Raw genomic sequence first — 18814 nt, 5'->3', positions numbered from 1 at the left:
CGACCCGGGCCGTTCCGAACCACTTAGTAATAATACTGAGTGCCAAAGCATGTACCCTGTATCCTTTTTATACAGCACCAGGTAGGACAACATATTTGCATTCCTATGGGTGATGGTCGCTACACTGAATGGACTCGGGCGTGGCTGTGTGTGAAACGGATGATGGCCGTATCGATTGACGGACGATCGCCGCTATTGTTCTCGAGGGGCTGGGTTCACACCTTCTTCAAACGGCGCGGCACACCTCAGCAGTAGCCCCGGCCCAAAATTGGGACGTTTGCCAGGGTTGATAAACACTGTTTTAAGTAGTGCTTTTAAAAGTGACTCTCCACCAAACAGACTACTTCAGACTACAACAGACTGTCAGTCTGTTGGCAAAAGTTGGCATTTAGTTCAGCACAAACTGTCGGCCGACGTTAATGAGGACACATTTTTACAGGCAGTGTTGCCATATTTTGTGAGAGAAGTAAGCAGGTAAGGAAAACAGGTAAGGTCTAGGAAAACAAGCCCAAAAGAAGCAACTTAGGCCACATGATTAGTTTTAACCTATATGGATCGGCCATTTGAAAATAACAGATATACAGTTCATCAACGGTAATCTAGAAGCCCTGACCCGACGACACAGCGCTATCTACAGCAGGTTGTCGGCAGGAAACGCTTTCCAACGCCTTCCGCGGCCGAGTCGGGCCGATATCTGACAGCTGTGGAGAGCTGCCTTAAGGGCAATTCTCTTTTTTGTAGTTTTTGTATTGCCTCATTGTTGTCATGAGATAATCAATAAATCAGTCAATCAATCAATCAATCAATCAATCCAATTATAATAACTAAGAACGGTTTTGGACATACAAGATTTCCGCTGACAGCGAAACAGACTAAAATACAGTGGCATTTAGATAAGAATAATGCTAGGGTGTTGATTACGATTCATGCCATTTACTGTGATCTCGCTGTGGATAAGAGCCTGTGCTAAATGTCTAAATGGTATATTATGAGTTTAGCCGACACAAGCTAATCTGCACCTGGTATTTAGAGTAAAATAGCAGGGGGCGAGGGTCGGAAAACTGACACTTCGCAGATTGCGTGCAACATTAGCAAATCCAGCAAAAGGTGTAATCAACCACAGATCACTGTTATTTGTGTGATGCTCCCGCCGTCAGGCAGAAACCTTGTATCTCCATATTTCAACTTTTTTATGTTTTTCTCTTCCCCAGCGAATCAATGCCTTCCTTCATCGTACTAAACACAAATACGTAGCAAAAGATAACCAATCTACAAGCTCACGGCAAGTCACGATGCAAACGCTGTGTGAACTTGTAGATCCGCAATTATTTTTGCATTGAGCTGGTCATCGGCTATCTACAGCTACGGTATGCATAAAGACGAGAAGTACACTCTGCGATCACAAGCAAGGTGCTGCTTCAAAGGACAAGTGAAATTCCTTCCCAAACCTGTGTGTATGAAGTGTGATAAATAACACAAGCTTCTAGGTACAGAAATTCATCTGAAAAGAGTACAGTGATACTCTGACTCAGGCCCGCGGGCCATTTCCGGCCCACGGCGCAATTTTGACTGGCCCGCCAGTCAAATACAGAATGAAGTTATTATCTTACCTTTAATTACATTACTATTGCATGAATAATCATCCAGGAAGGCAAATTCATTCAACGCAGCGGAACCATGGTGAAAAGTTGAAGCAGAGAACCGGCACTTTAACCCAAAATGAACGGATGCTTTCGCTTTCATTTTACCATCTCATGCAAATTCAATACCACTATGTTTAATTTGCCAGAAAACAGTGTCAGTTATTAAGATCGACAATATAAGATGCCAATGAAAGCCAGAAGTGATCAAGTATCATTAATGTTGTCATTTTATCAACTGGCCGCTGGCCCCTTGCCATTTTTGTAATGTGGCCCACAGGTTCAGTATCCCTGTCTTAGTAGATTGTTGCTGTCGGGCAGAAACCTCTTATCCCCATGTTCTAACCTTTTGTGTTTTTTTCGTGAATCAACGGCCTACTTGATCATACTACAGAGTCACACGACAGCATCAACAGTAGCAGAAACGCGGCGCAAAGAGCCGCAACCCGTTTCAGAGACCACATCACACCAGTCCTAGCCTGGCTCCAGCCTCTGAAATCGCAAGTGTCGCGGTGCCGCGGACCCCCATCTCAAAATGTTTTGTTCCAGGGACCCCCAGAAGCAAAGATTTGAGTTACAAATGTTTGCTTAAAAAATATATCAAAGATTTGCACAAACATTCCATTTTTTTTTAAAAAATAGCAGATCTACAAGCTCATAGCGCGGCACTCGGTGCCGCGCTATGAGCTTGTATATCTGCTATTTTTGAATAGCCAAAGAAATCTTAAAATTACACAGATGCGTTCCCGGATTGAATGGGTTAAGGGCCGTTGATAGCTTGCGTTGGTTCGGTTTGTTGATCGCTAGCCTCGCATTCAGGGTCCGGTGTCGCAGTAGAAGGCGAGGTTTTCTCGGTCGAAAATCTAACCGGCGAACCTGGCCCAATCGGGATGAGCGTCAGGATACACCAATTCTCCACGACTTTCACCGGCTCCCCGTCAAACACACAATAGATTTCAAAACACTGAACGTGGGGCGACAGGGCCTTCTCAGTCGCTGCCCACTCCCTATGTGGAACTCACACAGGCCAGCACACATCAAAGCTGTCACCATCCTTGCCTCGTTTAAAGCCACCCTCAAAACCCACCTTTTCAGACTTGCATTCCCCACCTAATTAAATAGTTGGCAAGCCTATCCCTATAGCTCCTATACTGGCAAAGTGTCGATGTGTCCTTGAGCAAGACACTGAATGCTCCTGATGAGCAGGTTGGTGCCTTGCATGGTTTCCTCCACCATCGGGGTGTGAGTGTGTGTGAATGTGTGTGAGTGTGCGTGTGGGCGTATGAAATTGTGTGTGAAATCGTGTAGAAATGTGTGCGTGAATGGGTGAATGATGTAATGCACATTGTAAAGTGCTTTGGAGAAAGGCTCTAAATAAACACACCATTTACTACATTCTTGCCAGCTCCAGAAATAATAGGTCATTTTGATTTTGGTGAGGGACAACAGCAGCGACCGCAGCTTTAATTCACCCCGTCCCCCGTCCCCCGTCCCCCCGTCCTTCTAACCAAAGCAATGACTTATAGCATTAATTACTTTGATCCATGCCGGCATAATGAAACAATAATGTGGGGCTGCCATCGCCAAGAAAAGGACGCCATGACATAATTAATGACTTACCGCTCCCCATGTCAGCACAATCCTTATCAGTTCATTACGTGCTATCAGTCCATGCATTATGAATCCCTATTAGCCCATTAAGATCGGGAAGGCATCTGTGTCATTTTAGATTATTTTGGGCTATTCAAAAATAGCAGATCTACAAGCTCATAGCGCGGCACTCAGTGCCGCGCTATGAGCTTGTAGATCGGCAATTTACAAAAAAATAGTGAACATTTTTAAACATTTTGAGATGGTGGTCCGCGACCAAATACATATAATTTTGGGGGTCCTTGATAAGAAAAAGTTTGAGAACCACTGATATAGAAACATACGGTTTTCAAAAAACTGTTAGGATTTAGAAGACATTTAGAATCCTGCAGAAGCAAAGATTTGAGACAAATATATATATATATATAAAAATATATATATATTCAAAACTTGCACACATTTTTCATGATTTAAAAAAAAAAGTAGCAGGTCTACAAGCTTGTAGATCTGCTATTTTTGAATAGGCAAAGAAATCAAAAAAAAATCACAGATTCTTTCCCGGTCTTAAAGGGTTAGACAACCCCCTAGTCACCGCCGCGCAACGCTATTCACACTCCTAATACACGCTGTTCTTGGCCGCCAAAGCTGCCCCGAAATTCAATGGGCCAATAATTCTGAGCATCGATCACTTAATGCCTGCTAAATAGCCCGGCCTGTCGTTTGGCCACGGCAGTTAACGGGAGGATAAAATTAACCAGCCGCCCGCGCCGTATAGAATTTGGGGCCATACATCGCAAAACAGCGGTATAGTTACAGAGGGCCAAAAGCGGCTGACGTGAATTGTTTTAACCCATTAAGACCGGGAACGCATCGGTGTCATTATTTTATTTCTTTGACTTTTCAAAAATAGCAGAAATACAAGCTCATAGCACGGCAAATCTTAAGAATTTGTGCAAATCTTAAAGCAGACATTTTTAACTCAAATCTTTGCTTTTGGGGATTCTGCAAAATGTCGTCTAAATCCTAACAGTTCTTTTGAAAAAAACGTATGTTGCTATAATAATATCAGTGGGTCTCAAACTTTTTCATGTCAAGGATCCCCAAAATGATATTTGGCCGCGGACCCCCATCTCAAAATGTTTTGTTCCAGGGACCCCCAGAAGCAAAGATCTGAGTTACAAATGTTTGCTTAAAAAAAAATAAAAAAATTAAAATAAAAAAGAAATATATATATATATATATATATATATATATATATATATATATATATATATATATATACATTCAAAGATTTGCACAAACTTTCCACGTTTAAAAAAAGAATAGCAGATCTACAAGCGCTATGAGCTTGTATATCTGCTATTTTTGAACAGCCAAAGAAATCTTAAAATGACACTGATGCGTTCCCGGTTTGAATGGGTTAAGGGCCGATGATAGCTTGCGTTGGTTCGGCTTTGGCTGAAGGATTTAGATGGTGTGTGTGTGTGTGTGTGTGTGTGTGTGTGTGTGTGTGTGTGTGTGTGTGTGTGTGTGTGTGTGTGTGTGTGTGTGTGTGTGTGTGTGTGTGTGTGTGTGTGTGTGTGTGTGTGTGTTTGGGGGGGGGGGGACGTGGCAACGCGGCAGATAAATAGGCTATTAAAGTATTGTATCCTTCTGACAACAAGAGCATTGTAAATATTAAGCCCGGCAATTAAACGTACACAGGGTAATCTGCGCTCTATTGATTTTTAGCAGCTGCAGAATATATCCTTTGTGATGTTTTTTCCTCTCCTGCAGCATCCAGTGAGAACACAAACACACTGCGCACGGTAATTCCTAGATAACAGTGTTTTCCACTCGGTGCACATTTGAAGGGCAGTTACTGTACTGGTGTTCCCATAATGCTGCATGCAAACAGTGGCGGTGTTAGAAGTACTCCCCATTTGTAAGCAGTAGTATCACAAAGTAGAAATACTGTTGCAGGTAACATTCCTGTATTAAAGGGAAAGTTCACCCCAAAAAAGACTTTTTTTCTATCGATTAGATGGAGACTTCATGGATATTTTTTTGTTCTTGTCGCATTCCTAAGCCAATAATTTGATGACCAGCGGACCGGTATAGGCAGCGGTTCCGGTAGGAGATACAAAGGAGACTCTTTGTGTCTCCTACCGGAACCACTGCCGGTCATCAAATTATTGGCTTAGGAATTCAAGTCTGCATGGGGTGACTAATCGATAGAAAAAAAGTCATTTTGGGGGTGAACTATCACTTTAAACATGTTAATTGTTAATTGTTATCGGATGAAAAAAAAAGAAGATGTATCTCCACAACTAGTCGACTACTTTGCGGTTAGCAGTCGATGAATATTAAAATTCAGTAGCCGTGAATGCCCTGCCTGACAACTGATGGGAATAATCATCTGCAGAGTGGCATATTTAGCCACATGCTTCTGACACAAAATGCTAATGACAGCGATTAAAGTCTAGGCTGGTTGATGACATCCAGGGAAATGTGAACGCCCCATGATGACCCACTGCAGTATTTTCGTGTGCTAGACTGCTAGTGATACAGTAATGGGATTAACAGGCCATACCTAAACCCACATCTAGATAAGACCAGCCAGGCCCTATTAAAACATATCATTGCTGGCAGGCAGAAACCTCTTATCTACATATTTTAATAAGAGGTTTGTATTTTAACCCCCCTGTAAATAAATTAATGAATATCCTACTTCATCATACAAGAGTGTTGCACAAAAGTAGAGAAAATAGCAGTTTTGCTATTTTAGTTAAAGGACGACTTTACCCATTTTCAACTTATCTGCATATAATTGGTCTTCGGTAATGCTTAAATAAACAAGAATGAATATGACTTGACAGTCATATTATTAGCAGATGCATGCTGTATTGTGTGTGTGTGTGTGTGTGTGTGTGTGTGTGTGTGTGTGTGTGTGTGTGTGTGTGTGTGTGTGTGTGTGTGTGTGTGTGTGTGTGTGTGCGTGTGCGTGCGGCTAGTCAGCGTGTGTGTGTGATTGTTATCATAGACCTGCTTGTTTCTGGCCTAATCGCCCTGAAGGCCTTTAAATTTCAATAATGACTACCTCCCCATGCATTATCCCGCTTATTACACGGCTACTTAATAAATACATAAATACATTTACCCAAAAGTAACAACAAAACGAAGTATGTCCTTGCTTACGGCAATGAAAGTATTCCATAAGTATTGGGCTGCCTCGGAAAACAAATGAGAAAATTAAAAAAAACTCACAGCCACACAGTATAGCCAAAATAATAATAGTAATCAAATAGTAGGTTTAAGGCTACTAATCATCTACAACACTAAGTTACCTTACAATACACTGAATACAGGCACGTTTGTAAAACTACCCATGTTCCCTAGTAAGAGAGGGGTAAATACAAAATATACTGCCTCCAAAGCTATTCCTGTCATACCTAAATAAATTAATTTAGCCTAAGCCTAATAATCATTGGTGGAAAAAGTACTCAAATGTTTTATTTAAGTGAACGTATAAATACTGCAATGTAAAAGTACTCTGTTACAAGTAAATGTCCGGAATTCAAAATGTACTTGAGTAAAACAAGTACAAAAGTATTGGTATCAAAATGTACTTAAAGGACCAAAAGTAAAAGTTTTAAAATGTTTGAAAATAGCAGATCTACAAGCTCACAACATGTTGTGAGTTTGTAGGTATAAAATAGGTCTAAAGTGGTAAATGTATGTTTTATAATAATGTATATCTACAAAGTAACACGTAACTAAAGTTTTCAAATAATTGTAGTGGAGTAAAAGTACAATATTTGCCTGTGAGATGTAGTTGAGTAGAAGTAAAAGTACTGATAATTGGAAATACTCCAGTAAAGTAGAAGTACCTCAACTGGTTAATTAATGATGTACCCTTATAAATGTAGTGGATGAAGAAGTACAAGTAAATTCAAATTTTGTGTACAGTATATATATATATATATATGTTTTTTTTTAAATATTTATATTCTGTCATTCATTATACGTATATTATAATGAATTGATTACTGCAACAAATTAATGATACAGCACTATTGTTACAACTTATGTGCATGCAAATATGCACTGAAGGGCAGAGCAGCACTCACTCCAGACCGTTCTTTGCGATCCGGGGCGACCGTGTTTAGGGGCGAGGCAGAACGGCGCTGATCGCTCACCCCAGACCGTTGTGATCGGGGCGGCCGTGTTTAGGGGCGAGAGATAGTGAAACACGGCCGCAGAGTTGTGGCTCGATTTCGGAGCCTCAACACGTATGCTCGTCTGTTAAGAGGTGTAAAGTAACTAAGTACATTTAGTCCAGTACTGTACAATGATTGTGAGCTTGTAGATCGGCTGTTTTCAGAGTATTTCAGTATGCGCGTGTGTGAGTACTCTGTGTGACGGTGATTGAAACCGGCGGCATAGCCGTTTCAGTCATTCAGTCCGACTTGACTGTAGCCTGTAGTAGCCTTTTCATACGTTTCCTTTGTCCTCATCTTGCGCTAATGCACGCAACTGTTGCGCCAGGTTGTGTTCTTGTTGTTGCGCATAAAAGCGTGCATCTGTTGTCCGTCAACAACACAGCCAGGCTCTCTCCCCAACTCCTTTCGCGTCTCTACTGGGTTAGGTGCCTCGGAGGCGAAAGGAAAAAGCCGTGCGCGTGCTCAAACATGTTCATGGACCCCCAGATTAATATGTATTTGTCAACAGCCCCCCCCCCCGATCTATTTTGTGGCAGGGAACCCCCTTCCCTGCGGGGACGGGCGATGTGAAGTCGTTGGCGAAAATGTTCTGCGAGAGGCGTGTCTAGTCCCATAGCTTGGGCGGACGAGAGACCGCCAGTTCAGAGTATGGGAAAATGGGAAAATGTCCCCATTGGCTTAAAGGACAGCCAATGACGCAAATCTGTCGAATGCAAATGTGTAAGGACAGCCAATGACGCAAATCTGTCGAATGCAAATCTATCTGTCGAATGATGTGTCATAGGTCTGTCTCTTAGTAATAGTAGGGCTGTGAACACTTCAGAAACCCGCCTACTAGTGACATCATCATTGGGCAGGTTTTTTTCCCCCCACAGGAACAAAAAGTCTACAGTCTCTATTAGCTTGGATTCCCCATCGATGATGTCACTGGTAGGCGGGTTTCTGAACTGTCCACAGCCCTCCTCTGAGACACTGGGGTAGACAACAATGGTACCATATTATAATGAACATTAGTACCGACCAATTATATGAAGTATATTCATATAATTATACAGTAGGTTGAAAATGGGTGAAATAGTCCTTTAAATGTTTTCGAAATAATAATCAAAAAGGAATGGTTTTGGACATACAGTACTGTACAGCGACAATACACTGTAGTTGTTAGGCGTCTCTACACTCCGGTATTTCTGCCCTGAAACCATTAGACACACCAATAGGCAATAATCAAGGCACACCTGCAAATCATCAGCGAATATAACCGATCTACAAGCTCAAAGCGCGTTGTGCGACACACTGTGAGCTTCTAGATCGATTTTTATTTTGCTGTTTTTGAAAATGTGCGTGTGTGTGTGTGTGTGTGTGTGTGTGGGGGGGGGGGGTCTTCAAAAACGTATTTTCAAATATAGCACAACTAGCACAACCTACAAGCTCCAATGATCCTACCAGTGTTGTTCCTGTAGGAGGGGCCTGTAGTGTCTGGCCCCCCATGGCCCTGGCTGCTCAGGCTCCTCATGTGGTTCACACGCTCCTCATAACTGGGCTCTACGTGGTGCTCAGGGGACCCTAGTAGGGCCCTCAGACTGTGCTGACTGCTGTAGGAGCCACGAGAACCTATGGGGGGAGGGGGGAGGATGAGGAGGCGAACGAGAAGAGGAGGAGGAAGGAACGGAGCGGCCAAACGAGGTAAAAGAGAGAGAGAGAAAGAGAGAGAGATAGGAGAGAACGAGGATGGTCAGACGAGGTGAGAGGGGAATGACACAGAGAAAGGTCGGCGACGTCACCATCAAAGACAGACAGACAGACAGACAGACATTTTCATGTAAGGACCCGCCTATTTACATTATCCGTGCATGAAACAGGTGCTGTGATTCGTTCAAAAAGACAGTTTCCGGGAGAAGTACATACGACGGAAGTATAGACATAGTGTCTGCATTAGATCGTCACCAGGCTTGTTGTCTCCTTTTGGGATGAGAAACGTCTGGTGGCTGACTGACTGAGGCCACCATTGAGTGGCCCGAGTAGATAGACCAGTGGTTCTCAAAATATTTCATGTCAAGGACCCCCATATTGACACTTATTAACCCGCGGACCCCCATTTGAAAAGATATGCCAGGGACCCCCATAAGAGAAGATTTTACGTCTCTAGCAGTGATTCTCAACCATTTTAATTTCAAGGACCCCCAGTTTGACTTGCATTAGGCTACGGACCCCCATTTAATGGAATTGCTATCTCTGGGACCCCAATTTATATTGTAAAATCAATGTTAATTTAACTCTGAGAGAGTAGAAATGGAACCAAATGGACCCGTTAGGTTCCATTTGTACACTCTCAGAGTTACAGACACATAAGGGTCCATTTGGTTCCTAACTATCCATCATTTAGCTGGGTACCCCCTGGAACTCCCTCAAGGACCCCTGGGGGTCCTCGGACCCCACTTTGAGAACCAATGCTCTAGACCTACAGCACATTTAAAGAGAGCTGCTACCTTTAAACACATTTTAAATCTGAGTTTTTTTTTTGTATGCCTATTACTTAAATAGTTTTGAGAAACAATGCTGCTATTTGTCCGAAAGTGACTGCAATATAAGGATAAGGATAATTCCTTTTAACAGGTCGTTCATGAAAGTCCTTGTGGTCTTGTTTCCAATGAGAACCTGTGAGCAATTGGGGTTAAGAGTCTTGCTCAGGGACAAATTTCATATCATCGGCACATATGCTGGGATAGCCTGGAATCGAACCTGGGGCAACCAGGGCCAGCTGGTTTCCTAGGCGGGCTCACTAACCACTCAGCTATGGCCGCCCCCTGACAAAAGATTGCTGCTATTTGTCTTTAAAAGCTTTATACCCTGTACACGACGACGCAATGCAACATAGCTCTCCATTTTCAACTGTTTCAATATTTTGACACTTGCTTTGGCAGCGTAAACGTATGTTCTCTCATGCCAATAAAGCTCCTTTGAATTGAATTGAAATTGACTGACTGACTGACTGATTGACTGACTGACTGACTGACTGACTGACGACTGACTGATAGCCAGACGCTGGCTGACATTTCCAGTAGGCGAAGGGCGATATAGACGGCTCCCATTTGAATCGAAAATAATTTCCATTTCCCCCATGAATCAATGAGGCATCTCAAGATACACACAAAGCACACTGTTTCTGTCTGCTGCGTTTGTACCGCATGCCATGTCTCTGCTGACACAGAGGCCAATGAACACACTCATATTATGATGGACAGACAGAGAGAGAAGGGGTGGGGGGGGGGGTTATAAAATGAAAGAGAGAGATAATTATAGATGGGGATGGGAGGGAGCGAGAGAGAGAGAGAGAGAGAGAGAGAGAGAGAGAGAGAGAGAGAGAGAGAGAGGTTTATAAAATAAAGGGAGATATAATTATAGAGAGAGAGAGAGAGAGAGAGAGAGAGAGAGAGAGAGAGAGAGAGAGAGAGAGGTTTATAAAATAAAGGGAGATATAATTATAGAGAGAGAGAGAGGGAGAGAGAGAGAGACAGGTTTATAAAATAAAGGGAGATATAATTAGAGAGAGAGAGAGAGAGAGAGAGAGAGAGAGAGAGAGAGAGTGTCTCAGCATTTATCTCTATGGAACACATTGCTGGCTCCAAAATAATGAAATGCAGAATAGTGGTGTGCCCCCCCTCCCCCCTGTCTTGGCAGCCGTCCCACTGATACAGGCCTTATGAGAGATGTTGACACTGGTTGTGTTGCTTATTACACAGCAGAACAACTGTAAGGCACGGTGCCCTCCCTCTGAACACACACACAACAAGCTGGTAGATAAGCTATGTTCAGTGTCGCGACACACAGACGCATAACTAAAGTATAAATGAGGGGTTCTCAAACATTTTCATGTCAAGGACCGCCACGTTAATATAATTGGCCACAGACCACCCTCTGAAAACATTCAGTGCCATCAAAGTTGGGCAAGACCTGGCCGGTTGAGTGTCTATACGGAAGTACCGGAATTTAATCTATATACTGTATGGATACATGTAGAGCATACATGGACAACTGGCGGCCCGGGGGCCACATGCGGCCCCAGCTTCACTTAATGCGGCCCGCAGGTTAATATCGGAATACTGATATATTATTGATTTCAGCTGTTACAATTCTAAACATGACCCGCTTTATTAGTAGCTTAATGACTAGTATTAAAATTCTATTGTCTTTTTTATGTCCAAAGTATTTGTATTTAAGTTCATAAAGTTAACATAAGTAGAACTAAATGCATTTGAAATTAAATAAAAATGTAACTTTTCAGAATTCCAATAAAAAAACTGGAAAAAAAAGATCTGGATTCCAATTAAAAAATAGCAAAAATAGCAGATCTACAAGCTTAAAACGCGTCGCACTGCGATGCGTTTTGAGCTTGTAGATCGGCTAGTTTTGCTATTTTTGTGTGACATCACAATGCCGAAAAAAGTTAAAAGTTAAAGTATACGGAGAGACAGAATATGCAATGTGGCCCTCTGGAGTGAGTGTGGAAATATAGTGGCCCTCTCCATCATCAAAGTTGCCCACCGCTGATGTAGAGTGAACTAGAGAGCTGCTGTAAATGGTAAATGGTGCATTTATATAGTGCTTTTATCCAAAGCGCTTTACTGTACATAGATTGTGCATTACATTCACACACACATTCATACACCGATGGCGGAGGAAACCATGCAAGGCACCAACCTGCTTTAGGGGTTCAGTGTCTTGCTCAAGGACACTTCAACACTAACTCTGGGGGAGCCCCGGGATCGAACTGGAAACCTTGCGGTTCCCATCCGGCCGCTTTACCGGCCATTCTACCCCTGAGCCACTGCCGCCCCCGCTGTAGCAAAGCTAACATGTCATCAGATTGCACTTGCTTGTGGGTCAGTGAGGTGAGGATATTGCATGCTGTGTGGGCTATTCAACAGCTCTTCGCTTGGAGTACTGCTCTATGCACCGACAAACAAACACTTTAGATTGTATCTACATTGTATACGGTTCAATTTCAAGTTTCCGTTATTGTATTCCTTTATCGTTGCTGTTGGATGGAAAACGGTTGCTTCCCAGGAAATGGATAGAATGAACCTGTGTATTTTTTGCTACTTGTGTGTGACACTGTAGTATGACAAAGCATACTTTGTCATACTACAGTGTCACACACAAGAGAGCATTAGGGCAGTGGCTCTCAACCAGTGGTCCGGGGACCACCAGTGGTCCTTGAGGGGGTTCCAGGTGGTCCCCAGCTAAATGATGGAGAGTTGGCAACCAAATGGACCCTTATAGATCTCTAACTCTTTAGAGTGTAAAATGGAACCAAATGGACCCTTACGGGTCCATTTGGTTTCATTTTACGCTCTCAAAAGTTTAATTATTGTAACACTTCTGCATTACTCAATTAAAGAATTGTTATTTTGATCAACATTTGCCTGTTATCTCTCCTATGGTACATCATGGATTTGTGGACAAAATATTATCCAACGATAACAAAATATTCTAAGTTTTGGGTCTGAGAGGCTAAATCTCATCAAATGGTGGTTCCGTGGCTCAAATGCCGGATAAATAATGGACCTTGATATGAAAAGGGTTGAAAACCACTGTATTGGGGCATTAATTTATGAAAAAAAAACATAAAAAGTTGAAATATGGATTGAAATATATGAGGTTTCTGCCCGACAGCACCAATATCATAGCCTTGCACATGATATGACACATATTATTGTAAGTGTTACATGTAAACTTAAACAGGGGTGGATTTGTTGTCACACAATTAAGCCATTCCTTTCTCTGAAGATATCAGCGTAGCACCTTTTAGAGGAGTAATTACTGCAGGCTGACCTTTACGGTAACCTTTGCTGTACCCATAAACAGGCGTTTATCTTTATTCATCAGGTAATGACAGTTGTGTGTCCATAATTACGACGATTAGGGGTCTCGCATCCTCACGGTTTGTGCGTAGAGACTCAAAAGAAGTAGAGTCTCTGGACCCAGACTGTTGCCTCATAGCATAATTGCTTAACTCATATTTGTAATAGGGGTGTGCCGATATATCGTCCCGCGATATATCGCGATACGTTTTCGTGACGATATGTATCGTTTTGGGGGAAAAAAAATATTGTTTAGATTTTTTTTTTTTTTTTTACAATATTAATAATGGTGAAAAGGGTGACAACATGTTGTTTTTTTTCGTGTCAGGTGTCACACTATTGCCCTATTTGGATTCAAAACGGCTATTGTAGCTGAAAAGCTACAAGTTTGCATGTCTGAATAATGCAAAAACAGAATTATTTACTTTTTTATATATATTATTTGCTTTATATATATTTTCATAATAAAAAAGTGCGTATCGTATCGAAATCGTATCGAAGTTGTGAGCCCAATATCGTATCGTATCGTTTGGTGAAATTAGTGTATCGGCACACCCCTAATTTGTAAGGTTTTCAGGAGAGACAAAACAAAACAAAAACACTTTTTTGTCCATAAGTCACCTAGATGACTTAGGCAGAAAGTGAAAAACTATTTTTTCCTAAGACATGTTTATCTGCCTTTATTTATATCTGCCTAACTCTACTCTCCTAGCACTGCTGATTCATCCTTCCTTATTGCCAATGTCCTCAGCCTATCAGAATGCTTGTTACAGAAAAATCACTTTCTGCCTAAGTCAAAATGTTTATTTAAAAGCACAGTCATCGTTGGTATATAACAAGCATTATGATTGGTTTAGGACATAGGCAATGAGGCACAATGACGCAGCAGTGTTAGACGACTAGAACTAGGCAAAAAGGAGATTTGTGTCTCCTACAGGAACCGCTGCCGGTCATCATATTGTTGGCTTAGGAATGCGACAAAGACAAAAACAAAAACAAATATCTTTGAATTCAAGTCTCCATGGGGTGACTAATCAATAGGAAAAAAAGTCATTTTGAGGGTGAAACTATCCCTTTAAAACATCATAAACATTTGGCACGTGATGGGTCGCACATCAATGTCTGGATAGCCAAAACGTTTATTTACATTTTTGAAGGCATATGGGAAAAAAATAAAGACTCAATTGATCTTGTCACTCTAAGTGTGACCCGTCACTTGCCAAAATGTTTACAGACATAAATGTTTCCATCTTATAATAATGAGCATCGGTGAGGACCAATTATTTGAAGATGGGTGAAGTACTTCTTCACTTCAAGTAAAAAAAAGAAATCTGAGCGTTTCTCCCACCACCGGAGGCATGATGATGACTAAGCCTGGCTGAAGTCTGGTGGCGCGTGGGGGAAAGCGATAAGCAGCGCGCCGCCTCATTACCCTCCCGCCTTGAGCGCGATGTTGACGAGAGGCCGCGGAGGGTCACGGTACAATCGCGGGGTTTCCCCCCCGCACTGTCACCAGCAGAGGAAGGGATTCCCTGATTAGCTGCCAGGCCTCTGCAATGCGGAAAAAAAACCTTGTATCTCCATATTTCAACTTTGTTTCCCTTTTTTTCTATTCATGAATTAATGCTCTACTTTGTCATAGTACAGTGTCACACAAAAGCAGCAAAAATAGCAGATCTACAAGCTACTGCTATTTTTTGGGGCTATATACTTTTTTATTCAGTGAAAGTGGTTTAGTGTGTCTATGGGTTTTATAAATATTGAACCAATTAAAAGCTTTACCAAAGTAGCATGACAGCGCGTCGCGGGTTCGAGTCCCATCTCTCTCCCCATTTCCTGTCAGACTACTATCCTATCAATAAAAGGCATAAAAGCCTGGCCTGGACGGCTGACGTAGCGGTCCAGGCACCTATAGCTGCTAATGCCTGACAGCGTGTCGCGGGTTCGACTCCCGACCCCCTTTGCTGAGTGTCACTCCCCTTCTCTCTCTCTCCACTTCCTGTCATTCTGCTGTAATCTATCAATAAAGGCAGAAAAAGCCAAAAAATATCTTAACCCATTAAGACCTGGAACACATCTGTGTCATTTTAGATTTCTTTGGCTATTCAAAAATAACAGATATACAAGCTCATAGCGCGGCACCGAGTGCCGCGCTATGACCTTGTAGATCTGCTATTTTTGAAAAATCTGGAAAAAATATATTTTTTAATTTTTTTCCAAAAACTGTTAGGATTTAAAAACAAATAAGAATCGCCTCAGGTCTTAATGGGCATGAAAGCCAAACAACGTAATCTTTATTAAAAAAAAGAAAATAGTATTAACAAGAGCGTGTGACAAAATAATAACCGCAATAAATGCATTTTGAACACAACCTGTTCTTTTCTTTCCATTTTCCTGAAAAGTAACATATTTGGACATAGACATAGAAGGTTTCCACCCGACAGCGAGACGGAACGACAAGCTGCCTGCTTTTTCACACGCTGCTGGACTCCACTTAGAGAGAAGAAAGAGGCAGATGGAGGATGATGGATGGATGGATGCAGAGGAGGAGGAGGAGGAGGAGGAGGAGAATTAAACTTCACCGCACGTAATTCATATTGAATTTGGCCCTGAACAGAAATTAATTGAAAATGAGCTGATTTGAAATGTTATATTTCAGTTAATCGAAATGAACTGAGGTCGAATGAGAAACAGAAACGTGCAGAGAAAGAGAGAGAGAAACACTTTCATATCATTCGAAATGCTGACAATGTTTACAGATTTGGAGCCACTGTGTGAGTGGTTGAATCTCAGAGGCACGTTTCTATACTCGTGTATATTCCCTTGAGCAGAAAAACTTCACAGGACTTCGATGTAAAAAGAATCACAAAAAGATTTATTCCAAAAAATATGTTCCCTGGTTACAAAAGTGATCTAAAGGCAAGTTCTCAAACAAAAAGATATACTACGGTCAAAAAACTGTGTCGCTCTGACCTTGTCTTAAGCATCAACTGAATCTGCACAGCTCTGCACACACAGGTGATAGAAATCTCAATCAGCACTGCCCTGGGCACACTCAGGTGTTAGCAATTGTCAATTAAATTCTCAGTTACACAACCTGAGCTCTCTAGCCTCGCGTGGCCAGACAATATCACACGACACACTGCGTGGATATTAGTCTGGTCCCTATCAACGATAAAAAAAATTCCAAGGGGCGGTTACAAAAAGATCCAAACGGACTCTATTGGTTAGACCTAAACCAATCAGAGCAGTGCTTCCTTGTTCACGAACTAATCAGAGCAGTGCTTCCTTGCAATGACGTACAAGGAAGCACTGCTCTGATTAGTTCGTGAACAAGGAAGCACTGCTCTGATTGGCTCCACACCACTGCGGAGGGAGAGAAGTGGAATCTCTATGGAGGGGGGCCAGACCTAATCTGCCGAGAGGGCTAAAGTGCGATGCGATTTTGCAAAGGCAGATTCGGCTGGAACCAGGCTATGAGCTCTCTTCTTAAAGCTACAGTAACAGCATTGTTTTTAACCTACAGAACCTCATCATGAATTAAACAAATTATTGACTTATTTAAACCTTTTTAACTTAGCTTATTTAACAATCATATACTTCGATATACATGAACTGTTTAGGCAAAAATACAAATCACAAATAAGCAGTTATTAATAAAATAAACACAATATTCGAACTTGGCTCCCACACACTGTTTTCATCTGTATTTGCTGATACGTTGACTAGAGAACAGGGGAAACTGTTGCGCCCTTCTTTGTCCTTTGGTCAAGGTTGACTGCAGGTGCGGTGGTCTCGAAAACATAAAGGAAAACTGGTAGAAAAAGACTTGCTCACTGCATAAAAGTATAAGCTTATAGCACTGACGAAGGTCCTAGGACTGAAACGTTTGCTTTTTTAAATCACTATGAGCACCCAGCACACTATGAGCATTATATAAAATAAAGAAAGTATATTTTCTTAAGTCTGTCTAAGGAGTTTTCCTTATTTTTTATGCAGTCTTTTTCTATGAGTTTTCCTGATATGTTGACTGCCATTGTGTTTATACTACTGTATGTATAGATGTTAGCTAAAGTTTGCATATTATGTGCAAGTATACAGTGACAAAAAAAAGAGTGGGGACCAAATAATATTACTCTTCTTTTTTTTATTATATGAGAGAAAGAGAGAGAGAGAGAGAGAGAGAGAGAGAGAGAGAGAGAGAGAGAGAGAATGAGAGAGAGAGAGAGAGAGAGAGAGAGAGAGAGAGAGAGAGAGAGAGAGAGAGAGAAAAAAAAATGCAGATCTACAAGCTAAAAATGTGTCGCGATTTGTAGTATGGCAAAGTATAGGGCATCACTTTATGAAAATAGGAAACTTTAAAATACGGAGATAAGAGGTTTCTGCCTCGACAGCGACAATATGCATGAAGGAGAACATCGCTGTGCTTAGAGTAGCGGACACATGCTCACCGCTCATCGCCTCATCCCTGGGTCTTTGAAATGTTACATAGACGGCTTCTCTTCATTTATGTATTCATTTATTATGTTGACTCTAGTCCAAAAGCATGAACCTCTTTCCTTTAAAGAGGAGATAGAGCTATTAACCACTTGAACCCCAGCATCTATTCTGGGGGGAACATCGGCCAAAAATAGCAGATCTACAAGCTCGCAACACATGGCGTTGGTGAAGATATATATTTGGTCTGGTAGGTTTAAGTGGGTAAGGAAGGAGAGATAAAGAGAGTGTATGTGTGTGTCGTGTGTCGCGCGCGCGTGTGTGTGTGTGTGTGTGTGTGTGTGTGTGTGTGTGTGTGTGTGTGTGTGTGTGTGTGTGTGAGAGAGAGAGAGTACCTCCCATGATGTTTAATTCAGTCAGATATGGAAAAAAAAGTAAATGAGAGTGGAAAAAAGCACAAACACATTCTAGTCCCTTGTTGCTTCAGATCTACAGTTGACTAAATATTGCAGAACAACAAAATGTATTCCACATCAAAATAAAAAGGCCCTCAACTGCAAACTACACTAGGTAGTCGTTTACCTAGAGTAGCTCCATGAATAAGACATGAGGGTTCTCCTTCTTTGAAGTTCCAACTCAGGTGTGTTACTTTAAATCGAAGTGTAAAATATGGACTTAATTTGGGTACATTTTCACACAGTTAAATTAACACTTAGTATCTTACTGTGTACCCACTGTACGCACACACACACACACACACACACACACAGTGTGTGTGTGTGTGTGTGTGTGTGTGTGTGTGTGTGTGTGTGTGTGTGTGTGTGTGTGTGTGTGTGTGTGTGTGTGTGTGTGTGTGTGTGTGTGTGTGTGTGTGTGTGTGTGTGTGTCTGACAGTGTTATCTCTCCTCCATTCATCATGTCCTCTGTCTGTATCTTGATAACTTCACTCAGTTCTTGGCTATTTGTCAACCATGTCTCAATTACCCGTGCCGTCAGACAGGTGACGGCTGGGGACGGATTTTGACCAAACGGCAGCATGTGACGTGAGGGGAGGCCCCGCCACCCTGCATGCTCATAGGTGACA

The 18814-nt window shown here is 41.9% G+C and overlaps 1 protein-coding gene across 1 annotated transcript in view; it reads right to left on the bottom strand.

Annotated features, from left to right (window-relative positions):
* Window positions 1-18814, bottom strand: part of LOC308077018 (catenin delta-2-like) — a gene marked incomplete at its 3' end in the record, with an annotated part of 629209 nt that overhangs the window by 222934 nt on the left and 387461 nt on the right. Inside the window, exon 11 of the mRNA XM_080417546.1 lies at window positions 8876-9043. Within this exon, the coding sequence (XP_080273672.1) occupies window positions 8876-9043 (168 nt within the window). The remainder of the gene's footprint in view (window positions 1-8875; window positions 9044-18814) is intronic.

This window comes from Gymnoscopelus braueri (genome assembly GCF_963280865.1).
Source record: "Gymnoscopelus braueri genome assembly, chromosome: 21".
NCBI classification, from domain to species: Eukaryota; Metazoa; Chordata; class Actinopteri; order Myctophiformes; family Myctophidae; genus Gymnoscopelus; species Gymnoscopelus braueri.
The sequence above is the reverse complement of the archived record's forward strand: the minus strand, read 5'-3'. Positions and strand labels throughout refer to the sequence as shown.